The sequence below is a fragment of the Patella vulgata genome, chromosome 7 (assembly GCF_932274485.2).
Source record: "Patella vulgata chromosome 7, xgPatVulg1.2, whole genome shotgun sequence".
Taxonomy (NCBI): Eukaryota; Metazoa; Mollusca; class Gastropoda; family Patellidae; genus Patella; species Patella vulgata.
Genome location: NC_065885.2, coordinates 30,579,029 through 30,602,573, shown reverse-complemented (window position 1 = coordinate 30,602,573; position 23,545 = coordinate 30,579,029). Strand labels below are relative to the sequence as shown.

General features: G+C 34.5%; 1 protein-coding gene across 1 annotated transcript; it reads right to left on the bottom strand.

The window, feature by feature from the left end:
• Positions 1-1,481: 1,481 nt before the first annotated feature.
• LOC126828013 (pre-rRNA-processing protein TSR1 homolog) lies at positions 1,482-22,367 on the bottom strand. Its single transcript, XM_056102436.1, has 20 exons — positions 22,221-22,367; positions 14,860-14,930; positions 14,582-14,668; positions 12,854-12,966; positions 12,231-12,426; positions 11,651-11,721; positions 11,372-11,528; positions 10,753-10,920; positions 10,365-10,503; positions 9,917-10,017; positions 9,595-9,717; positions 7,238-7,308; positions 6,765-6,857; positions 6,190-6,334; positions 6,035-6,086; positions 5,425-5,630; positions 3,892-3,994; positions 3,420-3,560; positions 2,453-2,527; positions 1,482-1,704 (listed from the first exon to the last, which is right to left on the bottom strand). Exons 1-20 carry the CDS (start codon positions 22,330-22,332, stop codon positions 1,505-1,507), a joined length of 2,424 nt encoding a protein of 807 aa, XP_055958411.1. The 5' UTR covers positions 22,333-22,367; the 3' UTR covers positions 1,482-1,504.
• Positions 22,368-23,545: the final 1,178 nt, after the last annotated feature.

Sequence of the window (23,545 nt, the reverse complement as noted above, 5' to 3'; positions counted from 1 at the left end):
ATGCCCTAGTAACACCATTGATATTATGGCCACAGGTTATGCTGAAGAAATGCAGTCAGCGTACTGAAGCCGACAGAGCACCGAAACTGCACTTGTCAGAGTACAGAATGACATTTTGGAAGCTGTTGACATCAGTGGAGCTGCCATTCTAGTATTGTTAGATCTATCGGCAGTTTTCGACACCATTGATCAGGCCATCTTGCTGCAGACTCTAAACAAGAGATTTGGTGTCACTGATTCCGCCTATGACTGGCTTCAGTCTTACCTAACAGGGCGAATGCATGCCGTGAAGACAAAGTACAGCGTGTCCGCAAAAGTTGAACTCTCTTACGGAGTTCCTCAGGGATCCGTCCTTGGGCCAGTCTTGTTCACCATATACACCTCACCATTAGGAGACATAGCCCGTCGTCATGGTTTATCAATCCACCTCTAAGCAGACAATACACAGCTATATCTAGCGTTCAAACCCACCTGCCAGAGATCTATTGACTCGGCCGTCACTCAGATGTCACTTTGTGCAGATGATATTAAACAGTGGATGTCTTGCAATTTACTGAAGCTAAACAGTGACAAAACAGAACTAATAGTCTTCAGTTCTAAATCTGTACGACAGAGTTTGGAGTTTGAATCTTCCGCCTTTCCCAACTGGAAGCCATAGCATAGAACCGGCACAGGAGGCGAGGAACCTTGGATTTGTGTTTCAGTCTACTCTGTCAGCTGAATCACACATAAAAAAAATATGCAGCAGTTAGTTATTATTAACTAGTCTACCGTCTGATTGACAGGCCAGGATAATCAAGACTACTGTTTTACGAAACATAACAGAAAGCTGGAACAACAAACTGAATTTAGAAACACGCACATTAGGCAACTCAACAATTATTCTAAGAACCTTGTAAAAGTAAAATGAAACTACTGCTAGTATCATGTTCTTGCCTAACCCGAGTGTTTCAGAGATATTATTTGTCCTAAACCAAAAGATGCCGCTCCTAACGGTATAGTTATGATAAAGCAATTTAAAAAATAAAACAAACCTAATTTCTAAAGCTGCTGTAATAACCAAAAAGTTAAATATTACTGCTATTCAGAATCGTTCATAATAGATTTTTTACAGCTGTAATAGTTGATAGATGTGTAGAGAATTTCATGTGTGATGGCTATATATAGACTGCGCTGAGTGTTGCCGTACTGTGTGACTAGCCAGAAATCACTTCGAAACAAGCTACTGAAGTATGCACATTCGCTGTGTCGAGTTCAACGTTCAGGGAATATGGAAATTTTCGCTGCACAGGGCACCCTAACATAAACCATGAAATAGATTCTTTGTTTTGTGATAGAAATTCAAATTAACAATTCTTACTTTACCAGTAAATGGTTACCCCAGGTCCTAACCAAATGACTAATTTTATAAAGTTTTGAACAATTTTGTCAAGGGGTCTTTCATGTTTCTATTTCACATGATGCTACAAGTATAAACTAAATATCATTTATATCACTTTATTTATTAATCAAATAATTTCTGTGCCTCCATATCTTCTTCATCAATGGTTTCCATGGGAGTTTTATATTCATTTATCACAGGTGGGGATTCAACGTGGGGGTTATATGTCCATTTAGGAAACATGCGTTTATATAAGTTCATTAAAACAGTATCTTGGGATTTTAATCCACCATCAAAAACACATTTCATATGACCATGTGTACCTGAAAAAGAAAATCCAAATTTTAATTGTTTAATACATGCAAACTGTTCCAAACTGAAGATGCGAAAGTCTTCATTCAATAGTGTCAAAGAGGACTTCATGATGACCTAAATGACAAATCTAGTCTAGCTAGACTACTCCCAATTTTTTTAACCCACTAACACAGATGATACAAAGAAGGGCATATCCCTCCCTGTTACAAAATATTGAGTGATTTTTGAAGTGGCATCTGAATTAACATTTATGAAAATAGATGTATGTGTAATTGTTTTTATTTCTGCACTGAAAATAAAACTAAACAGACAGACAAAATATAGTTGTGTATGTAAAGTTTCACAAAATATTGAATAGTTTTTAAGACTTGACCCAGAAAAGAAGCACACTCCCAGACTGAGACTATATCCATAGAAATGAAAACAATTGTTTTTCTTTTTAACATTCTAGAAAGTTTCAAAAAGAAATGCTGGATGGTTCTTGCAATTATCTTCAAAAACAACAAACACCTACAGATTAGACTTAAGTTTAATTTTATGCAGGCAACCCCCCCCCCCCCCCCCCCCCAAAGGAAGAGTTTTGTGCTAAATTACTAACAGTTTCAAGTTCAGCTCCAGAAACAAAAGGGGACAGAAAAATATGAATGTGATGGCTATTTTCCCTTACATTATATTATGTTATATTTAGCCTATTCGTATAGATGTTTCTAATGTTGGACAACATCACTGGTGAAATTAAAGTTAATATTGTCTTACCTAAAGCTTCCTTTATGTGTCCTCTTCTTCCCCATTTAGTTCTTAATTCTACAGGTTTAAACCAATATATATCCTCTACAAAATACCATAATACATTGTAAATTAATCACATTTAAAGTTTACCTGATATATTGTGTTATATACCTCACACACCAAACAAAATAATCTGTAAAGAACATTATATAATGTTTGCCATCGGAACTACTGAGATATATAGAGAATCTCCTACAAGTCTTTTTTGATATCAAAAAATATCAACACAAGTCGATAAAGTAACAAAAAGTTCAACTGGAGTTTAATGGCAAACAGTTTCTACGTTATGAAAATATATATATCAAAGTACAGTTGTAATGTAAATATTTACATTAAACATGGATTGGTTGAAGATTTTAATATTAATTATGTTTCAGAAAAAAAGCTATTAATTACTGTATATAATTTCTCACTACCCCTGTGGTGTGCACTTAAATCTCTTTTTGATGCAAGTCTTTTCTTTTGACCAATTTGGCAAAATCAATACATTACAAAACAGCCACAGAATAAAATAAGTTGAGAGATGAAACCTAGAACTGAATCTGTCCAAGAGAGGGATTCGACTGTTTCATATTAAATCATTAGTATAACCCAGTGGTTCTCAACCTTTTTTTGCCAACGGTACACTTTGGAACACATGAAGAAATAGCGGCACACCTGGCTAAATATATATGAAAAATATCTGAATTTTGCAAAATAAAAACATGGTAAGTCAGACGACATACAACCGTAGACAGAGACTACCCATAGACACATAGAATGACTAAAACTAAATGAAGAAAAAACACGCTATGAACTTATCAGTGGATATTCAATTGGGATCACGTGTTTTTCACATTTTCTTAGTGTGCCGTTCAAAATTTTGCAGCACACTTAGGAAGATCTCGCGGCACACTGATTGAGAATCACTGGTATATCCTGTGTCATATTTTACCTCTGTTATAAAACAAGTATCTTATTACAGCAGATCTTTTATGTATTTTTTTAGGATGTCCACTGAGTACTATACGTTTCGCTACAATTCTGTCAGGATTCACTGATAATAGTGAACCTGTAGCCACAAGATCGTGTGAACCTAAAAAAATAAATGTACAGTTCATAAAAACACAAGAATTAATTTTGAACCCTGGAGAGATTAGCCAAAACATTGGTATTTTATGGCTGAAATTAGGATTATAGGTTTAATGGATCCAGAGCATGACAGATGTCTAAATAAGTCTCAGACTTAGGCTGTCAGGAAATGAAATAAACTTCCACTGGCAGCTACAGCTAAGTCGTCCAAACAGTTATGAGCTAAATGACTCATAAAAATTACCAAAAGATCAGATCAGAATTAAAGCTTATCAATTTGAGAATATTGAGAAAAAGGCATTGAATTATATATAAACACAATATAAACAACTAACCTTCTGGTGTGTGTTGAAACACTAGGACTGGTACAGGAGCAAATGTTATAGGAGCATAAACAGTAGCAACACAAGTTGTATCAGCAGGTAGAAAACGTTCAAACTACAAAAACAACAAAACATGCCAAATATTAAACTGATTTAAAAATCATGATGATATACTGCTTGGAATGGTTCAAAACAAGCTATCAGTGATTCACTGTGAAGCTGATGTCCACCGCCGAAATCACGAAATAAATAGATGACACATATTAATCAATTGCAAGTTTTAAGAGGATCTGTTAAGAAATGCAGCCTGTGGGTGAAACACGACACACACAAAAATTGTGTGTAACTCTGTTCCAGGGGGTCAGGCATGCACCAAAAATAAGAGGTCATCCTTTGGGCATAAGGAATAAGTATGAAAAGTTTTAAAGATAATCGATTAAGAATATTGCAGCCTGTAGGCGACACAGACAGACAAAAAGAAAATAGGTGTGGCTCTGCCCCTGGGGGTTGGGCATGCACCACAAACAATAGGGATATTCCTTAGGGTATAAGGAATAAGTATGCAAAGTTTCAAAGATGATACTTTAAGAAATACGGCCTGTAGACGACAAACAAACAAATACAAGAAATGGATGTGGCTCTGACCCTGGGGATCATCCTTAGGGTATAGGGAATAAATATGTAAAATTTCAAGACGACTGGTTAAGAATTGCGGCTTGTAGGCGATACACAGACACACATACACACAGTATGTGGACATATAAAAATCATGTGTCAACAAAATATCATACTCCACAACATAATTATTACCCAGGTGTCAAAAATAACTTTAATAACCATCTTTACCTCAGAGCTCTCTATCGATGGCGACACCAGTGACAGAGAAGGGACTGCCTGGAGAAATATTTTTTAATTCAACTGCCGCAAGCGCATTTTCCTGCTATTCTAGCCCATGAATACAACAATGTGGTTCAGTATAGGACTTGAATAGGGCTGGAATAGCAGTAACTTCAAATTTTCCAATTGTTTTGCAACCGAAATCCCACTCTATGCCGAATTGAATTCCAACCAGCCAGTCAGACTGTTGCAGCCAGAGCCTTATATATAGAGACTCTCTATATGGCGCCCATGACATCAGTTGGCCAGACTCTCTATTCTTACGTTGCAGACAGATCCACAGTACAGCGTGTGACCGAACAAATGTATTTTTATGTTCACTCAAATGTTAGGGTAGACAACTCTCTCTCCACTAAGACCAAAAAACAGAATAATAATAATATTGATAATAAAAAAAGGGATACCTTGGATACCCAATTCAAGTCTAGAATCCACAACCATTAGTTTAACAATCCTACCCTCTGTTATACCAGCTACCCTCTCTAATATATCTTCATATATCTTTTGCCATTATTGTGATAGATAGAGATAGGTGAAAAACAGAAATCACATATCACTTTGGTTATTACAGAACGAAAAGTCAATAAGTTGTATTTACTATGGACATTGTGATTCGCAGCATGGGACTGAGCAGTAACTACTATTTACCTTGTGTTTATTACCCGTTGTGTGTTGTGAGAAAATAGGACAGGCTGTGAAACGGCGGAAACCAACATGAAATATTAATCTGTCTTTAGATTTAATTGGTTGGGTTGCTGTAGCATATTTTCTAATAGCAAAATGTAGTAGTGACATCTTCTGTTCATGTGGTAATATACCAAACAATATGACTGGAGTACCTGGTTTATAGCTTTCTACAAATTACATAAATAAATCATTAAATATGGTATCATACACTCAAACACAGTCAATTTCTAAAATATTTTTGGAAAAGAGGAGTAAGTTTAATATAAGTGGCCTAGAGAATGGACATCGGGATAATCAACCACCCGCAGAAAAGTGTGAATTTACCAATACAGCGTCATTTCCAAGTACTTTTGTCAAATTCCAGAGAGAGAAATGGGGTTTAATTTATTTCAAGAGTATCATTTCATTAATTTCGGCTTAAACTTTGGATCAAAGCATACAAATAAACCTGTTAATGTTTGGGGGTTTGCATACACAACCAAGTTTCTTTGTCAACTTACCCTCAGGTTTCTGAAAGTTTAAACTTTGAAAAATACACACTAGATAAATAGAATGGTCAGTTACTACTTACCCATAAATTCTTTAGGAACTTTATTTATATGTATAGTTATATACCAACCAGGCTGAAAATAATTTAATACAAGCATTATAATTCTCTTCTATTATTACCATAAATTTTAATCCAAATTTTGATTTTTATATAAATACAATACCAATGATACTAACCAAAGCACCATCATCATTTTCTTGATTTAAAACTTTCTTGCGTGTCATTTTAAATTTATCAAATTGAAATATTCTACTATAATCTGATGGAAGATTTTCTTTAGGATCCCAAGGAGATGTACGAAAACTCTTTAGTCCTCGATACCTGAAAAAAAGAAAAGGTAACCAAATCTCCATTAAAATTGGGTTGAGACAATCTCAGACAATAAATTTCGAAGAAAGCAACAAATATTGCCTCCATCTTGTGTCAACAGATCTCAGAATGAAATAGGCTCCATTACACAGATTTTACAATCAGATATCATGGCTCCAAAAGTAACAGTGAACCTTATCAATAATTTACAGGGCCTATAAGTCTTAGTATAAAGCTGGATTTACTGGAATAGTCATTATAATATATAAATCAGTATAAAATCAAGCAACCAGTTTGTTGTCTTTGTTCAGTTGTTCAGTCATCCTGTACTGTCTATAAGATTATCAAACTGTTTAAAGAATATCTGCTTTACTAATGTATGGTCAATCATATACACACAACATATATTATATATCCACTTTTCCAAGTCATTGAAAGTTACCTGGCAAATCTGGTTCTAGCAGGAATATCCATAGGTGTGTCTACTTCATCCGGAAACATAGCATGTTGTCTTTCTTCTTTTAACTTTTCTAACCTTAACAATTCGAAATAATACAATTAGTGGTTGCAATTATCTGAGAAAGCAATAATATGGGAGGGGGGAAGGGTGTAATAACATGAATGGGGGGGGGGGGTGTTAAGGAGGATTCTGTTGTCGATGTCTGAGGTCTTTTGTCCAGAATGCCATGCTGAGAAGTTGGGTATTACATGGTCATTTGGATGGAAAAAAAAATTACATGCACTATTGTTTATGATTGAAATGCATTTAAAAGGAAGGAAACACAAAATTTTCTTCTCAAGAATATGAGACTATGACTTGTGGAATCTATAGTATTGTCATTTCTACACTCAATCCTACTTTGTTTCTAATGCGCCAGAAACAAACCATTAAAAACTGTTAAAAATATAACATACACTCGTATTTCTTCATCCATATCCATATTAGCATCATATTTCTCATCATCATTATTCTCTGTAACTGTCATCTATAATAACAAAAATATAAAATACAAATTTAAGATTGTAACGCAATAACCTTTCACTGAAAATCAAGCTGGTGGATGGAAATATCTCTGAAACAGTGAAAGAGCAATACTGGGTCTCAATGATACAGTTGAGGTAGCACATGGTAAAAAAGAATCCTTGAAGAAATAAATGATAAAAAATAGTCCTGACAGGATTGTGTTAACCAGTGGTTTCCAGACAAGATATGTCCACATCTTGCAAGAGATGGATAGAGAATAAGCCAAAAAAAAGCGATTTTTTTGTACAATCAGGGGCCATAATCTGGAAGTTATGGTCTGAAATGCGCGAATATCAAAAGATGTTGCTTTGTGGGTATGGCTATAACTCGGGCAGTAAATAATGGAAATTGTTGAAAATCGATGGGCCTCTTCGTCTTATGATCATAAACTGTGTATAAAGATTTGGCAGTAATTATCAGAAATCTTTGGAATTCAAAATGCTTTTTTTGTCTCATAACTTTAAAACACTGTGTATAAATTTAAATTCAATTGGATATTAACAAGGATTTTCAACGTGATCAAGGGCCATAACTAGTGCTCTGGCACTAATTATCGGAAATTGGTGAAAATCAATAGGTTTCTGCTTCTCATGACCTTAAGCACTGTGTATAAATTTAAAGTCAATCGGATATTAACTTTAGCTTATAGCACGTCCACATACAACCACATTTCAATGTGGGCGTATAAAAATGACAGCAGAGTTTCGTGTTCAGGTCAACTTTTCAAGAAACACTTAATAGAGGTCCTTCCCTTGATCGCGGAAAATACAAACATGTGGAAATGGATAACTTTCGTTGTTATTTTTATTTTTACAAATATAACCAGCGGCTGCCAGGCAGGATACGCCCACATTTTCGAGAGATGGATAGAGAACAAGCTAAAAAGAAAGCGATTTTTCGTACAATCAGGGGCCATAATTCAGGAAGTTACGGTCCGATATGCACCAATATCGAAAGGAACCGAGATCTTTGGATTATAAACTTACATTTCAAGTTTCAACAAAATCGGATAAAAATTGTGACCTCTATAGGGTCCACAACCTTGATATACCATATTTTTACGCTATTTGAGAACGAATGGCGCCCATTTTTCTGTCAATTTTGGGCCAATTTTCATGAAATTCAAACTCATTCATCCTTAGGGTGTAACGGTGATATAATAATATGTTTTTTTAAATCGGATAAAAATTATGATCTCTAAAGGGTCCACAACCTAAAATGCGATTTTTCGTACAATCAGGGGCCATAATTCAGGAAGTTACGGTCCGTAAGCGCGAATATCAAAAGGAACTGAGATCTTTGGGTTATAAACTTACATTTCAAGTTTCAAAAAAATCGGATAAAAATTGTGACCTCTATAGGGTCCACAAGCTAAAAATGTGATTTTTCGTACAATAAGGGGCCATAATCTATGAAGTTTCGATCCAATACATGCCAATATCGAAAGCAGCCAAGATCTTTTGGGGATAAACCTATATTTCAAGTTTCGTCAATATCGGATAAGAATTGTGACCTGTAGAGAGTCCACAAACAATTGTGGACGGACGGACGTCCAGGGGCGACGGCATAATACGTCCACATCAAAATGTGGGCGTATAAAAATGTGTAATACAGCACATGTTTGATGATGCAGCGGTATCTGAGAACCAGAATATTTTTTTTTTTTCGTGGCTTATTTAAGGTGATACAGTTGAACGGTTTTTAAAATCAAATAACCAGCGGTAGCCAGGCAAGATATGCCCACATTTTGCATAAGAGGGATAGAGAACAAGCTAAAAACAAAAGCAATTTTTTATACAATCAGGGACCATAATCCAGAAAGTTATGGTCTGAAATGTGCAAATATCGAAAGGGGCTCCGAACTTTGGGATATAAAGATATATTTTAAGTTTCATCAAAATTAGATGAAAATTGTGACCTCTTAGAGTGTCCATAAGGTAAAAACGTGATTTTTCATACATTCAGGGGCCATAATCCATGAAGTTATGGTCCAATACATGCCAATATCAAAATTTCGTCAAAATCAGATAAAAATTGTAACCTGTAGAGTGTCCACAAACAAAATGTTGGTGTATAAAATTTGTTTCTATTGATTGGAAGTTTCAGAAACAAATATGAATGGACGTCCAGGCGGACAGTGGCGACAGCATATATATAATATGTCCACATAAAAATGTGGGTGTATAAAAACAAGTTGTATTGAACATGATTCAAAGTGAGAAAACAGTATGGTTATAATCTACAATACCGTTTCAAATTCTTCATCATCTTCATTTCTCTCTTCATCAGAATCAACCGTTTCCATAGCATCCTTAAACTCATCAACATCACTATCATCATCTTCTTCATCATCATCTTCCTTTTTATCATTCTATTAATGAAACATTATAAAACAAAACTTGCATAAATTGGTCTAAACTTCTGCTTAACTAGCATTCATGACTACTCTAAATGTCATAGCAGTTAAGTCATTTTTATGGCTAAAATGTCCCAGAGTATTAAACTATTTGAACTTTATATTAGTAAATTTCCTGTATTTTTAAGTGACAGTTCATTTAAATATTACGTACATGTTCTTCAACTTCATCATCATCAACAATCCATGTAGCTTGGTATTCTGATGTACCTTTTGGTACTCTTTTTAAAATTTTATTCTTGGCTTGGGCTTCAGCTGTTCGATAAAATGCATATTTTTATAAATTACCTATCAATACTTCATTTATTCATTTTACAATTATTTTTACACTCTTCAAAGAAAATCAGCAGGCGGATGGTCAGACGAACCTTAATAGTCCCCAGCTTTCTCCAAACAGCACAGATAAAAAGTAAAATTTAAATACTGAATTTATGAATGTGTGTAATTTGGTGTCAGTAGAATTGGAATATAGTGTGTTTCTGTGTGCAGTATGACTCAAATGTACAGAACAATCTGTCAAATTTAAATAATAGAATTCACAAAACAATAAAATTGCTATTGAATTTGTGGAATTTGCTCAAGTGCTTTGAAACAATTCCTACCTTCTGCTAATTCTTCGTCTGTCGGCCATGTTTGTTCACCTTCCATAGGATCCGGAATGACTTCGGTTTCTAATGATTCTTGTTGTTTAGGATCAACTTTATCTAAAACATGGACGGTTTCTTTTTCCATGTCTACATCCTTTTCAAAATAAACATAAATTATTGATTGAAATGCTCGAGTATTCAATATCAGCTCTTGAACTGCATCAACTTATAATATATATATATTCACAATATTCTTCTGTCATTCAGGAAAAATTTCCAGCCCATGTAATTACGCTACGTTCCGACAGATACTAAAGAAAGACCATTCAGAATGACAGGTCAACTCTTACAGTAAGCTTACAAACATTACAAACTAGAATAAATAATACTCATAAATACAGACCCCTGTTGATTTATTTTTGTATTTTCTAGGTTGAAGAGGATATGGATCTGTTGCCGAGTCTATTTGGTTCATCTGAAAATCACCCCATCCTGGAAGATGTACTAAACCATTTACATTCAGAGTTCTGCCTCTTAAATATCCTGTTACCTTCAAAACTCCAAACTGACTCTATAGGAAAAGAATAGCTGCATGTAAATGTATATGATATTGCTTAGAGCCTCAACATGTCAGAATAAAAGTTAAAGATTGAATATGGTATATTATTAGTCAAATGATTATTAAATTGATAAATTTAACTTAGTTTCTGAATATCACTGGAGGGATTTTGAATGTCTTACAAACTACAATATTGAATTTCAATCCAAAAATGGTTCCAATTTGTTCAATATTTGCAAAGATATAATCAATTTGAAAAACTGTCAACATTCCACATCCTCTGTAGTTGATATAAACAGGATATGGTCAAAACAAGCTATTGCCACCTATACTGAAATCTTTTGTTTGACCTCTTTTTAATCCATCTATTGTTTTCTTAATTATATGTTAAATCATCGATTTGAGAACAATTAGATATTAACTGAAAAATGCATATGATGATCAGTTGAATTAAAGTTCATACCTCAGATGATTCTAATTCAAAAGTGATATTTTCAGCCACCATATGTGATCTATTTTCTCTATAATAAACAGGCCGTAATTTTTGATCAGTTAGTTGTCGAACAATCATTAAGGCATCCTGGGGCGTGTCTAATGCATGAAATTTTTCTGATGGAAACCTAGAAATAATAACATCTATAATAAATAACACATTCAAGCACTGTGTTGTACGATGTATTGAAAATTGCAAACATGCAAATATGGTGTGTTTGAGTAAGTAAAGCATTACAATCATTCCTACCTTTTTTCAATGGTATTTTGAAGACTTTTTCTAGCTTCACTTTGCTTTTTAACAGCCAGATTTTTAAATCCCTGAAAGAAAGATTGGATCTTTAGTTTAAAAGTGAAATGCTTATTTCTCAATTCAATGTAATGAGTTAACTACAAACTGTGTAGTACCTTCTATAATCTGGATGAACTTTCTCGGCCAATGCATGGATCGAACACCTGACCTCCAGGCTAGCGAGCCAGGGTCTTACCCATTTAACCACTGTGATCCCCTAGAACGTTCACATGGTTCAACAAAGTGAAACAAGGACCATAACTCTAGAAGTAATTGACTGAAATTGTTGAAATTAAAAAGACTTCGTCTCACTAATGTAAACAATATATATAAATTTCCAACTAGTCATATAATAAATGTAGTCTGTAGAGTGTTCACAGGAAATTGTGGATGACGCACTGACAGACGAACGTGACAGAAATATACAACCACATATTTGAGCGTATAAAATCTGCTCAAATGCAGTGAGAGACTTTAATTGTACATTACTAAGTCAGGTCATTTGAAGTACTATTTCTGTGAACATTATTATACTTACTGGACAAGCTAATGTGACAGCTGGTAAACCTTGACCAAATAAACAGCTGAGACAATATTCTCCATAATCATCAATACCATCTTGTGGTGATATTAATAATAACAATGTATCAGCAACTTTAACTGCATCTAAAAGAGCATTCAGGTTACCATATTCAGGAATAAAAAAAGATGCTCGTTTCTTAAATCTTGGAATCCTGTAATATTCAAAGCACATATTCAAAAATATCTTGGAAGTTTAATCGGCAACTTAAATTATTTTATCATATTTGTTACCAAGAGAAACAATGGTATGGTCTGCCAGGCAGTTCCCATTGCACACTACCATCCAACCTTGAAAAAAAGACAGGAATTAAATGAACCCAATTCATGTGTCAAGCTCACAATTTTTAAAAATCTATGATATGCAATCTCGAAATAACCTCATTTTATAGAGCGGTAGTCCAGGGCGTTAACCAACATGCAGGCCCCAAAATTTCCCACGAACGATACCAATCGGTTACGTGCTGTCATGCCAGCTCAAAAACATGCGACCGATTTCCAGGTTATGCAAATTGAAATATCGGCTATGTTAACAAATTTCATTTCCTTTTTTAAACTGTGATATGATTAAAAGGTTCTTACGTAAAATGTGTAATTCCTTGTTCATTTCTTTTCACTATTAATTCATCATCACAGGTTTTTAAACATTCTAGACATGAGTCAGTATTGACATCTCTGTGTAAAGAAACTATGACCTGAAATAACCAAGTACAAAACAAAAATAAACCCAAAATGCAGCTGTTGGTACTTTCACAATCATATTATTATTATAAATGGTTAGACAGTAATGAAATCTGTGGTCACAGTAGCTAATGGATAGAAAAATTAAAGGGGCATTATGTAAGGTTAGATAAAGAGCTGATGGTTCTCACTATAATAGTTTAAAAAATAGTCAAATTACTTCACTCTGAGTCAAGTTTTCGATGTTAGAAGAACAGTGTAGCCTTGATTGTCATTGCTACCAGTGTTAGGATAACAGTCACGATTATCCATTTTTAACCTACTTAAAATTGGAGCCATCCAATGGTATCGTGAGTTGATTATGGTCTTGTCGTGTTAATTAATGTCTAATTAATAATTCATATAACATTTAAGGCCCAAGGAAAAACCTTCAATATGCAGATTTAGCTCTTGAATAATGCCTGTTTAAAAAGCTTATTCATTTAAATGAGATAAGACAATAAATATCAATATAAATAATATGTATGTTTTACTGTAGCATCTACAGTGCTCACAAGAATTTGGAAGATTGATGGACTGACAGACAGGGGTGACACCAATGTAGGACTCTACCTAAATGTAACCATATAAAAACAAGCCAACAGTGAGGCTGATGTCCCCCGCCGAAATAGGAAAATAATTAGAGGACACATATAAATTTATCACAAATTATCTTTTACAAAGTATTGAACAATCGTAGGAGAGTTATTGTTTTCCAAAGTCTCAACCAATCAAATTGCGTATCGCTCTGCTTACCCTGAGCAGAAAATGCTCATTATCAAACTTAGTCAAGGTATTACTGTAATGAAACTATACACCAAGTTTCATCAATCTCACTTAATTAGAACTAAAGTTATCGTGTCCCAAAGCATCAACCAATCAAATTGCTTATCTCTGCTTACCCTAAGCGGAAAATGCTCATCTTCGAACTCCATCAAGGCACTGACCTAATCAACACATACACCAAGTTTGAACATTCTAGCTCAATTAGGAAGAGAGTTATCGTGCCCCAAAGTATCAACCAATCAAATTGCTTATCTCTGCTTACCCTAAGCGGAAAATGCTCATCTTCGAACTCCATCAAGGCATTGACCTAATAAACACATACACCAAGTTTGAACATTCTAGCTCAATTAAAAGTTATCGTGTCCCAAAGCATCAACCAATCAAATTGCTTATCTCTGCTTACCCTAAGCGGAAAATGCTCATCTTCGAACTCCATCAAGGCATTGACCTAATCAACACATACACCAAGTTTGAACATTCTAGCCCAATTAGGAAGAGAGTTATCGTGTCCCAAAGCATCAACCAATCAAATTGCTTATCTCTGCTTACCCTAAGCGGAAAATGCTCATCTTCGAACTCCATCAAGGCATTGACCTAATAAACACATACACCAAGTTTGAACATTCTAGCTCAATTAGGAAGAGAGTTATTGTGTCCCAAAAAGTGTGACGGACAGACAGACGGACAGACAGACGGACGGACAGACGGACAGACAGACGGACGAACCCATTTTAATAGTCCCCTGCTTTCTTCGAAAGGCGGGGGACAATAAAATCTATTTCATAATGTGATTATTGTACTTACCACAAATGTTGGTGGGGTGCCTGATGTTCCTCTCTGTCTTTTTTTTTCAAATGCTTCTTCTCTTTTCTGCTTACGTAAGACTGCAGACTTGAAAAATGTAATTTGTTAAAATAATATTAATAAGCAAGTCATTTTGTTCTACATGTATGTAAGTTTTAATTTCTTGATATTCTGTGACAAAAGTCATTTTATAATTATTTATTTAAATCATTTTTATCCAATTGAAACATATAGGCCCTACTTTGTTTTGTAATTTTACGAGAATCAAATTCAATTACCTGATTTTTTCTTTCCGTTTTCTTCATAAAAAAACTATTTTTTTTACTCAACGTCTTTAGATTCACACGTCCTGGTAAATAATATAAGAAAGGCTTAAAGACATACATAATAATTAACCACTAAATTACTTTATTCATCAAGAAAATTGCATGTTTACCTTCATTTCCTGTCCTCTAAAAAGGAAATGTCATGATTATCTTAATGTTGTGTAAATTTCACTAGTAGCCTAAATGTACCTCTATAACTGAATTTTAAATGAATTCATCAGCATATAATGCTTTTTTTTAAATATATTACTTTTGTCTATTTTTCAATAAATTCATCAGTGTGTCATCCATGTGCTGTAGTTGATGACTAAAGCATTCTTTGCTTATGCAAAGTCAAAACCAAAGTTAGTGAGGGTATTGGTGAACGTAGCTCCGGGCTGAGGAACGGCCCCATCCTTGCTCCCGACCTAGACATTCCCTTTTCTGTAGTGTTTTCACTCAGGAACGGACAGAAGTCATACCGGAGACAGAGAAAAAAGATGCTGGCGTTTTCTTGGGTGAAGTGTCCTTCTCAAAGGTGACAGTGCTAAAGAAGTTGAAGAACTTAAATCCCTCTAAGTCTCAAGGACCTGACGGATTATACCCATGTGTTCTCAAGGAACTAGCCGACCAGTTAGCGGAGTCATTAGCCATACTAATCCAGAAGTCGCTCTCTGAGGGCAAAATACCCAGTGCTTGGAAAGATTCCAATGTAACGCCTTTTTTTAAGAAAGGGGAAAAATGGTCACCAGTGGCGAGCTGAGTGCCGCAAGGCAGCTGTCTAAGGTCCGTTTTGTTTGCGATATACATCAATGACTTGCCAAGTATTGTGAAATCGCTGTGTGAGATGTACGCTGATGACACCAAAGTTTTCTCTCAGGTAGACAAATATGAGTTCATAACGCAGCTCCAATCGGATCTGGACAGTCCTATAGCGTGGGCCGACACATGGCAACTACGTTTCAGTGCGGACAAATGTCACATACTTCACTTAGGTCACAATAATCCCCACCATATGTACATGTACTGCATGAAGAAACATGACTCGGACGATGTAGTGACACTAGCAACCTCTAAGGTTGAAAAAGATCTCAGTGTGTTAATAGACAACAAATTCAAGTTTTCCGGTCACATTCAAGCTCAAGTGAACAAAGCAAATCGGCTTGTAGGCCACATTCGCAGATCATATACATATTTAGATAAGGACTGCTTCAAGATGCTTTTTGTCGCACTAGGTGGAACACCCTGCCATCATCAGTCCTTGACTCCTCATCCCTGTAGACCTCCGGCTACTTAGGGTTAGGGTTAGAAGTCAAAAATAGCCGGGTCAACGTACTAGGCCCAAATTTGCTGCAAAACTGGAGTGAGCTTACTGTCATATAGATACTATTTAATTTGTCAATATGTTGTAATACTCCAGTTTCTTCTTTTTGGAAGAAAGGGGGATGTCGTATTGATCCTCTCTCTACTGGATGATCAATATTGTAATATAAGTCATGTGAGACGGGAGTTATCTGCCCCTGTCGACGCTTCACTGTAATATATAGATTGAAGTTAATAAAAACAGACACACATACTCCGGAGTGTGCTTGCTTGAAGTGGAGGCAGACCACCATTAATTTCCCCATTGACTTCAATGTTAATTCTGGCCTCTTTGCCCACCTCCAACTTTTCCCCAAATTTTCGTTGGGCTGAATGCTTTTCACTACAGACAGAGCAACAAATGGTCATGTCTTTGCACTAAAATTTGTATGAGGTTGACCACCAAAATTTTGAGATACACAAACTTGAAGAAGCATACTAAAAACATGTAACTAGTTGCCGTACATATCGCCGTAGCTAACCTGATAACCCTCTTATCCTTCCGCCTCAAAATCATGAATATTTACCAAAACCTGGCAGAAAATGTTAGTTCAAACCCTCTTCGTCCATTCTAGACCAAAAAATCAACACAAATGGGCATGCAAAAGGGGAGAAAAGAGAGAGAGAGAGAATTGCTATAAATAGACGAACTACAATTCGTGGGTACCGAGATGATGAAATTTAATGGTGGTCTGCCTCCTATATGGTTTTATAAGTTCATATATCATCAAAATTCTTTTCTTTATAGCTTCACATTTATTTTTGCAACATTATTATAATATAGAATCAGAAAAAAATAATTACTGCAGAAATGGTGACCCTTTAAAGTTATGTAGTGTTTTGTATACCGGATTGCAGCTCAGGTCCATGGGCCTTTTGTTCTAGAATTGAAGATTCTTTCTTAATTTTGTCGAAATGTGAGTTCTGCGAAAAGATTTAAAAAGTTTCAGACAAGTCACATCAAAAATATTCAAAATATTGGAATATTTTTCAAAAATTGACTTTCTTTTACCTTTTTCTACAAAATGGTCCATTTTTGACACTTTGTATGCCTCAAAATGCTAATATTTCCCTATTTCTGGGAAAGTCTGAGATGAAAAGCATTTATTTCTAGAAACCTTGGCCGGTATACAGGAAGACAAGCTGCAAATTTGTTGCATTGAAGGTAACTTTAAGGAACTATAGTGAAACCTGTAAGCCCACCCCCTAAAAATGTTGGTGTGGTAACAAATCCCACTTGTGTCCACATAAGTAATACTGTTGATGGAATATGGCTAAAAGCCATGTTCTTCTATCCCTGGCTTATATACATACATATAAACACAGTTTGTTATAAGAAGTATGAATTATTTATTAAAATATGGATTGATAAATGTAAAATAAATGCTGTATTTAGGTGACAACCAGCCACTCTAATAAAAGGGTCGCAAAGCACTATTTTTTTTTAAAAAATAGGAATATTTCAGTTTTTAAAATACTTTAACAATCAGAGGTATCCTTGAAATTACATAGTGTAAATATTATGTGGAAGCAAGTTGTTTTAATCTTTACATCAATATCCTGACAAAATGAGATGGAAAAAGGGAGTTCTGACATAATTCAAAGCATAAAAGGGGTATGAAAAGGCTATTAATTAATATTTTATTGCCCTGTAAGTGCCACATTTTCAAAGATCACCACAAATAATAGATTTACATTCAAAATGTAAAACATTAAGCTGCAAAAAACACATCTACAACATATCCATTTTGGGGTGTGGACTCATTTGGAAGAAATGTCATAGGATTACATGTTTGACCATAAACAAAAAGTCTTAGAAATCCTTGAAATCTTATATGTAACTATTTGTTTGTGTCAAATAAAATGCTCGGTTACAATTCAAGCACAAAATCAGATTACTGCTAATTTGGAGTCAACAAATGTTCAATTGAATATCCAAATATCATCTTCAAGAAAAGGGGTGGGGTGGGGAGGGTGAGCCAGTCTAAATGAAATGAAGACAGAGAAATTTCCCTGCAAACACATAGATTTTACTTTCTCGAGAAGGGAAATGCAACAATTTCAGGTTTTGAAAGATTAAAATTGTGTTAAGCCTGAGGAAAACAGCAGCAAAATGCAGTTCACTCATGTTTTGAAAATTCTAACACACCTAAGCAGAACATAATTAGACTAAATTTCTTAATTTTTAAATTTTTGACAAACACATGAATACTTTTTCAATATCTGACAAACACATGGATCCTTGCCAAGTTATTTAACAATGAAAATAAAGACATGCAAAACATTTTGGTTCATTTTACAACAGATGAATTATTAAAATTTTGACAGCAATATTGGGGGTAATCTGAAGAATTTCAGACAATTTATCATGATTTTTAGGCAAAATTGAGTGAAATTATGATACTTTCTTCCCGTCTAACAATTATAATGCAGAAAAAGTAAAAATCATACATTAAAATATTTTCCACTAATTTTGAAAAGTAAATAAACACTGAAAATCACAAAATTTTGACTAAAATCAAAATTTCCCCTCCCAAATTTGTCAAATATTTTTGAAATTTTACCATTTCACATTTTTTACTATCAAAATGCCATATATCACATTTTCTGACAATTTGGAGATCATATCATCAAATTTAGGCCTTTCATCCACTGTCAGGTTGTTTTCATATAGGAGGCAGACCACCATTAATTTCCCCATTGACTTCAATGTTAATTCTGGCCTCTTTGCCCACCTCCAACTTTTCCCCAAATTTTCGTTGGGCTGAATGCTTTTCACTACAGACAGAGGAACAAATGGTCATGTCTTTGCACTAAAATTTGTATGAGGTTGACCACCAAAATTTTGAGATACACAAACTTGAAGAAGCATACTAAAAACATGTAACTAGTTGCCGTACATATCGCCGTAGCTAACCTGATAACCCTCTTATCCTTCCGCCTCAAAATCATGAATATTTACCAAAACCTGGCAGAAAATGTTAATTCAAACCCTCTTCGTCCATTCTAGACCAAAAAATCAACACAAATGGGCATGCAAAAGGGGAGAAAAGAGAGAGAGAGAGAATTGCTATAAATAGACGAACTACAATTCGTGGGTACCGAGATGATGAAATTTAATGGTGGTCTGCCTCCTATATGGTTTTATAAGTTCATATATCATCAAAATTCTTTTCTTTATAGCTTCACATTTATTTTTGCAACATTATTATAATATAGAATCAGAAAAAAATAATTACTGCAGAAATGGTGACCCTTTAAAGTTATGTAGTGTTTTGTATACCGGATTGCAGCTCAGGTCCATGGGCCTTTTGTTCTAGAATTGAAGATTCTTTCTTAATTTTGTCGAAATGTGAGTTCTGCGAAAAGATTTAAAAAGTTTCAGACAAGTCACATCAAAAATATTCAAAATATTGGAATATTTTTCAAAAATTGACTTTCTTTTACCTTTTTCTACAAAATGGTCCATTTTTGACACTTTGTATGCCTCAAAATGCTAATATTTCCCTATTTCTGGGAAAGTCTGAGATGAAAAGCATTTATTTCTAGAAACCTTGGCCGGTATACAGGAAGACAAGCTGCAAATTTGTTGCATTGAAGGTAACTTTAAGGAACTATAGTGAAACCTGTAAGCCCACCCCCTAAAAATGTTGGTGTGGTAACAAATCCCACTTGTGTCCACATAAGTAATACTGTTGATGGAATATGGCTAAAAGCCATGTTCTTCTATCCCTGGCTTATATACATACATATAAACACAGTTTGTTATAAGAAGTATGAATTATTTATTAAAATATGGATTGATAAATGTAAAATAAATGCTGTATTTAGGTGACAACCAGCCACTCTAATAAAAGGGTCGCAAAGCACTATTTTTTTTTAAAAAATAGGAATATTTCAGTTTTTAAAATACTTTAACAATCAGAGGTATCCTTGAAATTACATAGTGTAAATATTATGTGGAAGCAAGTTGTTTTAATCTTTACATCAATATCCTGACAAAATGAGATGGAAAAAGGGAGTTCTGACATAATTCAAAGCATAAAAGGGGTATGAAAAGGCTATTAATTAATATTTTATTGCCCTGTAAGTGCCACATTTTCAAAGATCACCACAAATAATAGATTTACATTCAAAATGTAAAACATTAAGCTGCAAAAAACACATCTACAACATATCCATTTTGGGGTGTGGACTCATTTGGAAGAAATGTCATAGGATTACATGTTTGACCATAAACAAAAAGTCTTAGAAATCCTTGAAATCTTATATGTAACTATTTGTTTGTGTCAAATAAAATGCTCGGTTACAATTCAAGCACAAAATCAGATTACTGCTAATTTGGAGTCAACAAATGTTCAATTGAATATCCAAATATCATCTTCAAGAAAAGGGGTGGGGTGGGGAGGGTGAGCCAGTCTAAATGAAATGAAGACAGAGAAATTTCCCTGCAAACACATAGATTTTACTTTCTCGAGAAGGGAAATGCAACAATTTCAGGTTTTGAAAGATTAAAATTGTGTTAAGCCTGAGGAAAACAGCAGCAAAATGCAGTTCACTCATGTTTTGAAAATTCTAACACACCTAAGCAGAACATAATTAGACTAAATTTCTTAATTTTTAAATTTTTGACAAACACATGAATACTTTTTCAATATCTGACAAACACATGGATCCTTGCCAAGTTATTTAACAATGAAAATAAAGACATGCAAAACATTTTGGTTCATTTTACAACAGATGAATTATTAAAATTTTGACAGCAATATTGGGGGTAATCTGAAGAATTTCAGACAATTTATCATGATTTTTAGGCAAAATTGAGTGAAATTATGATACTTTCTTCCCGTCTAACAATTATAATGCAGAAAAAGTAAAAATCATACATTAAAATATTTTCCACTAATTTTGAAAAGTAAATAAACACTGAAAATCACAAAATTTTGACTAAAATCAAAATTTCCCCTCCCAAATTTGTCAAATATTTTTGAAATTTTACCATTTCACATTTTTTACTATCAAAATGCCATATATCACATTTTCTGACAATTTGGAGATCATATCATCAAATTTAGGCCTTTCATCCACTGTCAGGTTGTTTTCATATAGGAGGCAGACCACCATTAATTTCCCCATTGACTTCAATGTTAATTCTGGCCTCTTTGCCCACCTCCAACTTTTCCCCAAATTTTCGTTGGGCTGAATGCTTTTCACTACAGACAGAGGAACAAATGGTCATGTCTTTGCACTAAAATTTGTATGAGGTTGACCACCAAAATTTTGAGATACACAAACTTGAAGAAGCATACTAAAAACATGTAACTAGTTGCCGTACATATCGCCGTAGCTAACCTGATAACCCTCTTATCCTTCCGCCTCAAAATCATGAATATTTACCAAAACCTGGCAGAAAATGTTAATTCAAACCCTCTTCGTCCATTCTAGACCAAAAAATCAACACAAATGGGCATGCAAAAGGGGAGAAAAGAGAGAGAGAGAGAATTGCTATAAATAGACGAACTACAATTCGTGGGTACCGAGATGATGAAATTTAATGGTGGTCTGCCTCCAAGTACGAACATGTCTTGTGTTAATATATAGGGGGGTTTGAGATATGAATATGACCGTCCATGCACGTGCTGATATATAGAAGGCATCTAAAAGGTAGTGATCCCAACACAACATTACCACCCACACTACTCTGCCCACCTTGATGCAAAGTCACTATGATAAGTGCAGTAGTCTAAGAAATCGGTTTAAGTTGAACAGTGCTTCGATCACTAGAAAGGCGCTAGGCCTACTAGATCCTGAACCTGGTATGATATGATTATATGATCAGTCATCACAGTCACAGTGGAACCATTTCTAATCTTAGATAATCTAAGCTCTGACGTGAGATTATTATCATCATGTGATAGTTTATTCCCTGAAAAATTATTTGGTCAACCGTAAAATATATCCAATTTACACACCTTTAGATGCTTTAGCCAATTCTCTTTTACTTTTATGATTACCATGTTTGTGGTTTTTGTTTTTCTGTTTTAAAGGCCCTGGCACATGTTGATGTTGTGATTCGACAGCCATCTTGAACACGTGCTGCAAGCTAACGCAAACCGGTTTCAGTTTTGTTTTGTTTTCAGCAATAGTTTCGCATCTTTTTTCCACCTTTCGGAAACTATCATTGATGTTTTTATTACTCTATTGTTTTTTTTCGTATTCAATTTTATTAAAAATTAATGAAACTAAGGGATGTTTATCTTTCATTTTACGTTTTAGTTTGCTAAGTCTTGTTTTTAAACGAAACTAAAATTTTCACATCAATAAAAAAAGACGTGATAACCTAGACTTGTGTGGTCCTACTTGATTCGTTAAAAAGTTACAATCTGTATCTCAGAGAATTACGGAAGTCTTCTTCTAATATCTCTGTAAAAGATGACTGCCTTCAACACCTGCCGTCACAGCACCCTGCGTCATTCATTGGCTGAATGGCCCGAGCATTGTTTACATAAGACGTTACTGCTTCGGGCAGAATGCTGCCTTTTAGTCATTTTAGTACCCATTTACACTAAATAGGAAATAATTTTTACCTACATACATATACGTCAAACGTCTTTATTTATTTTTCTAATACATCAAAAAATGTTTTAGAATTTAATTTGTCGTTGGAAAAAAGTTAATATTTGAGACTCATTAAGTCGCATTGATGTCATCCTTATCAGTGATTGTAGCGGCCTTGCGAATGTTCACTGCTGAAAAAGTTAAAGATTCTGGATATTTATAGGCGCTCCACAAAATAACAATTAATAATTCGGGGGATAATAGCAATAATAAACATTTCCATAGTTTGGTATTGCGCATCAAGATATGCGTGTGTTATTAGGAGCAATGTTAAAAACTTAAGTTGATGAAAGAACGTATATACATGTATATTCCGGATAATTAGTCAAATACATAGTGTTATATCTTTCTTAGTCTTATCATGGTCATGATTCATAGTCTATGTCAAATATCAAGTCAATTTCTGATTTGTGCTACAATAATTAATACCCTCATATTCAATTCCTCCATATAATTATTATGTAAACGGATATAAATCTACGCCCCTTCGTTTATCATAACAAAACATGCTAGATAAAATTGACCCGATAAAAACAAACACTGCCAAAATTATTGACATGCAAGTGTCATTCTGACAGATGCGTCATATAGCTAAATATAGAATCACGTAGATATCCGTTACAAACCGCTTTGTGTGAGTAACAATCAAGTACAACATTTTATACAGACGCGGGAATGT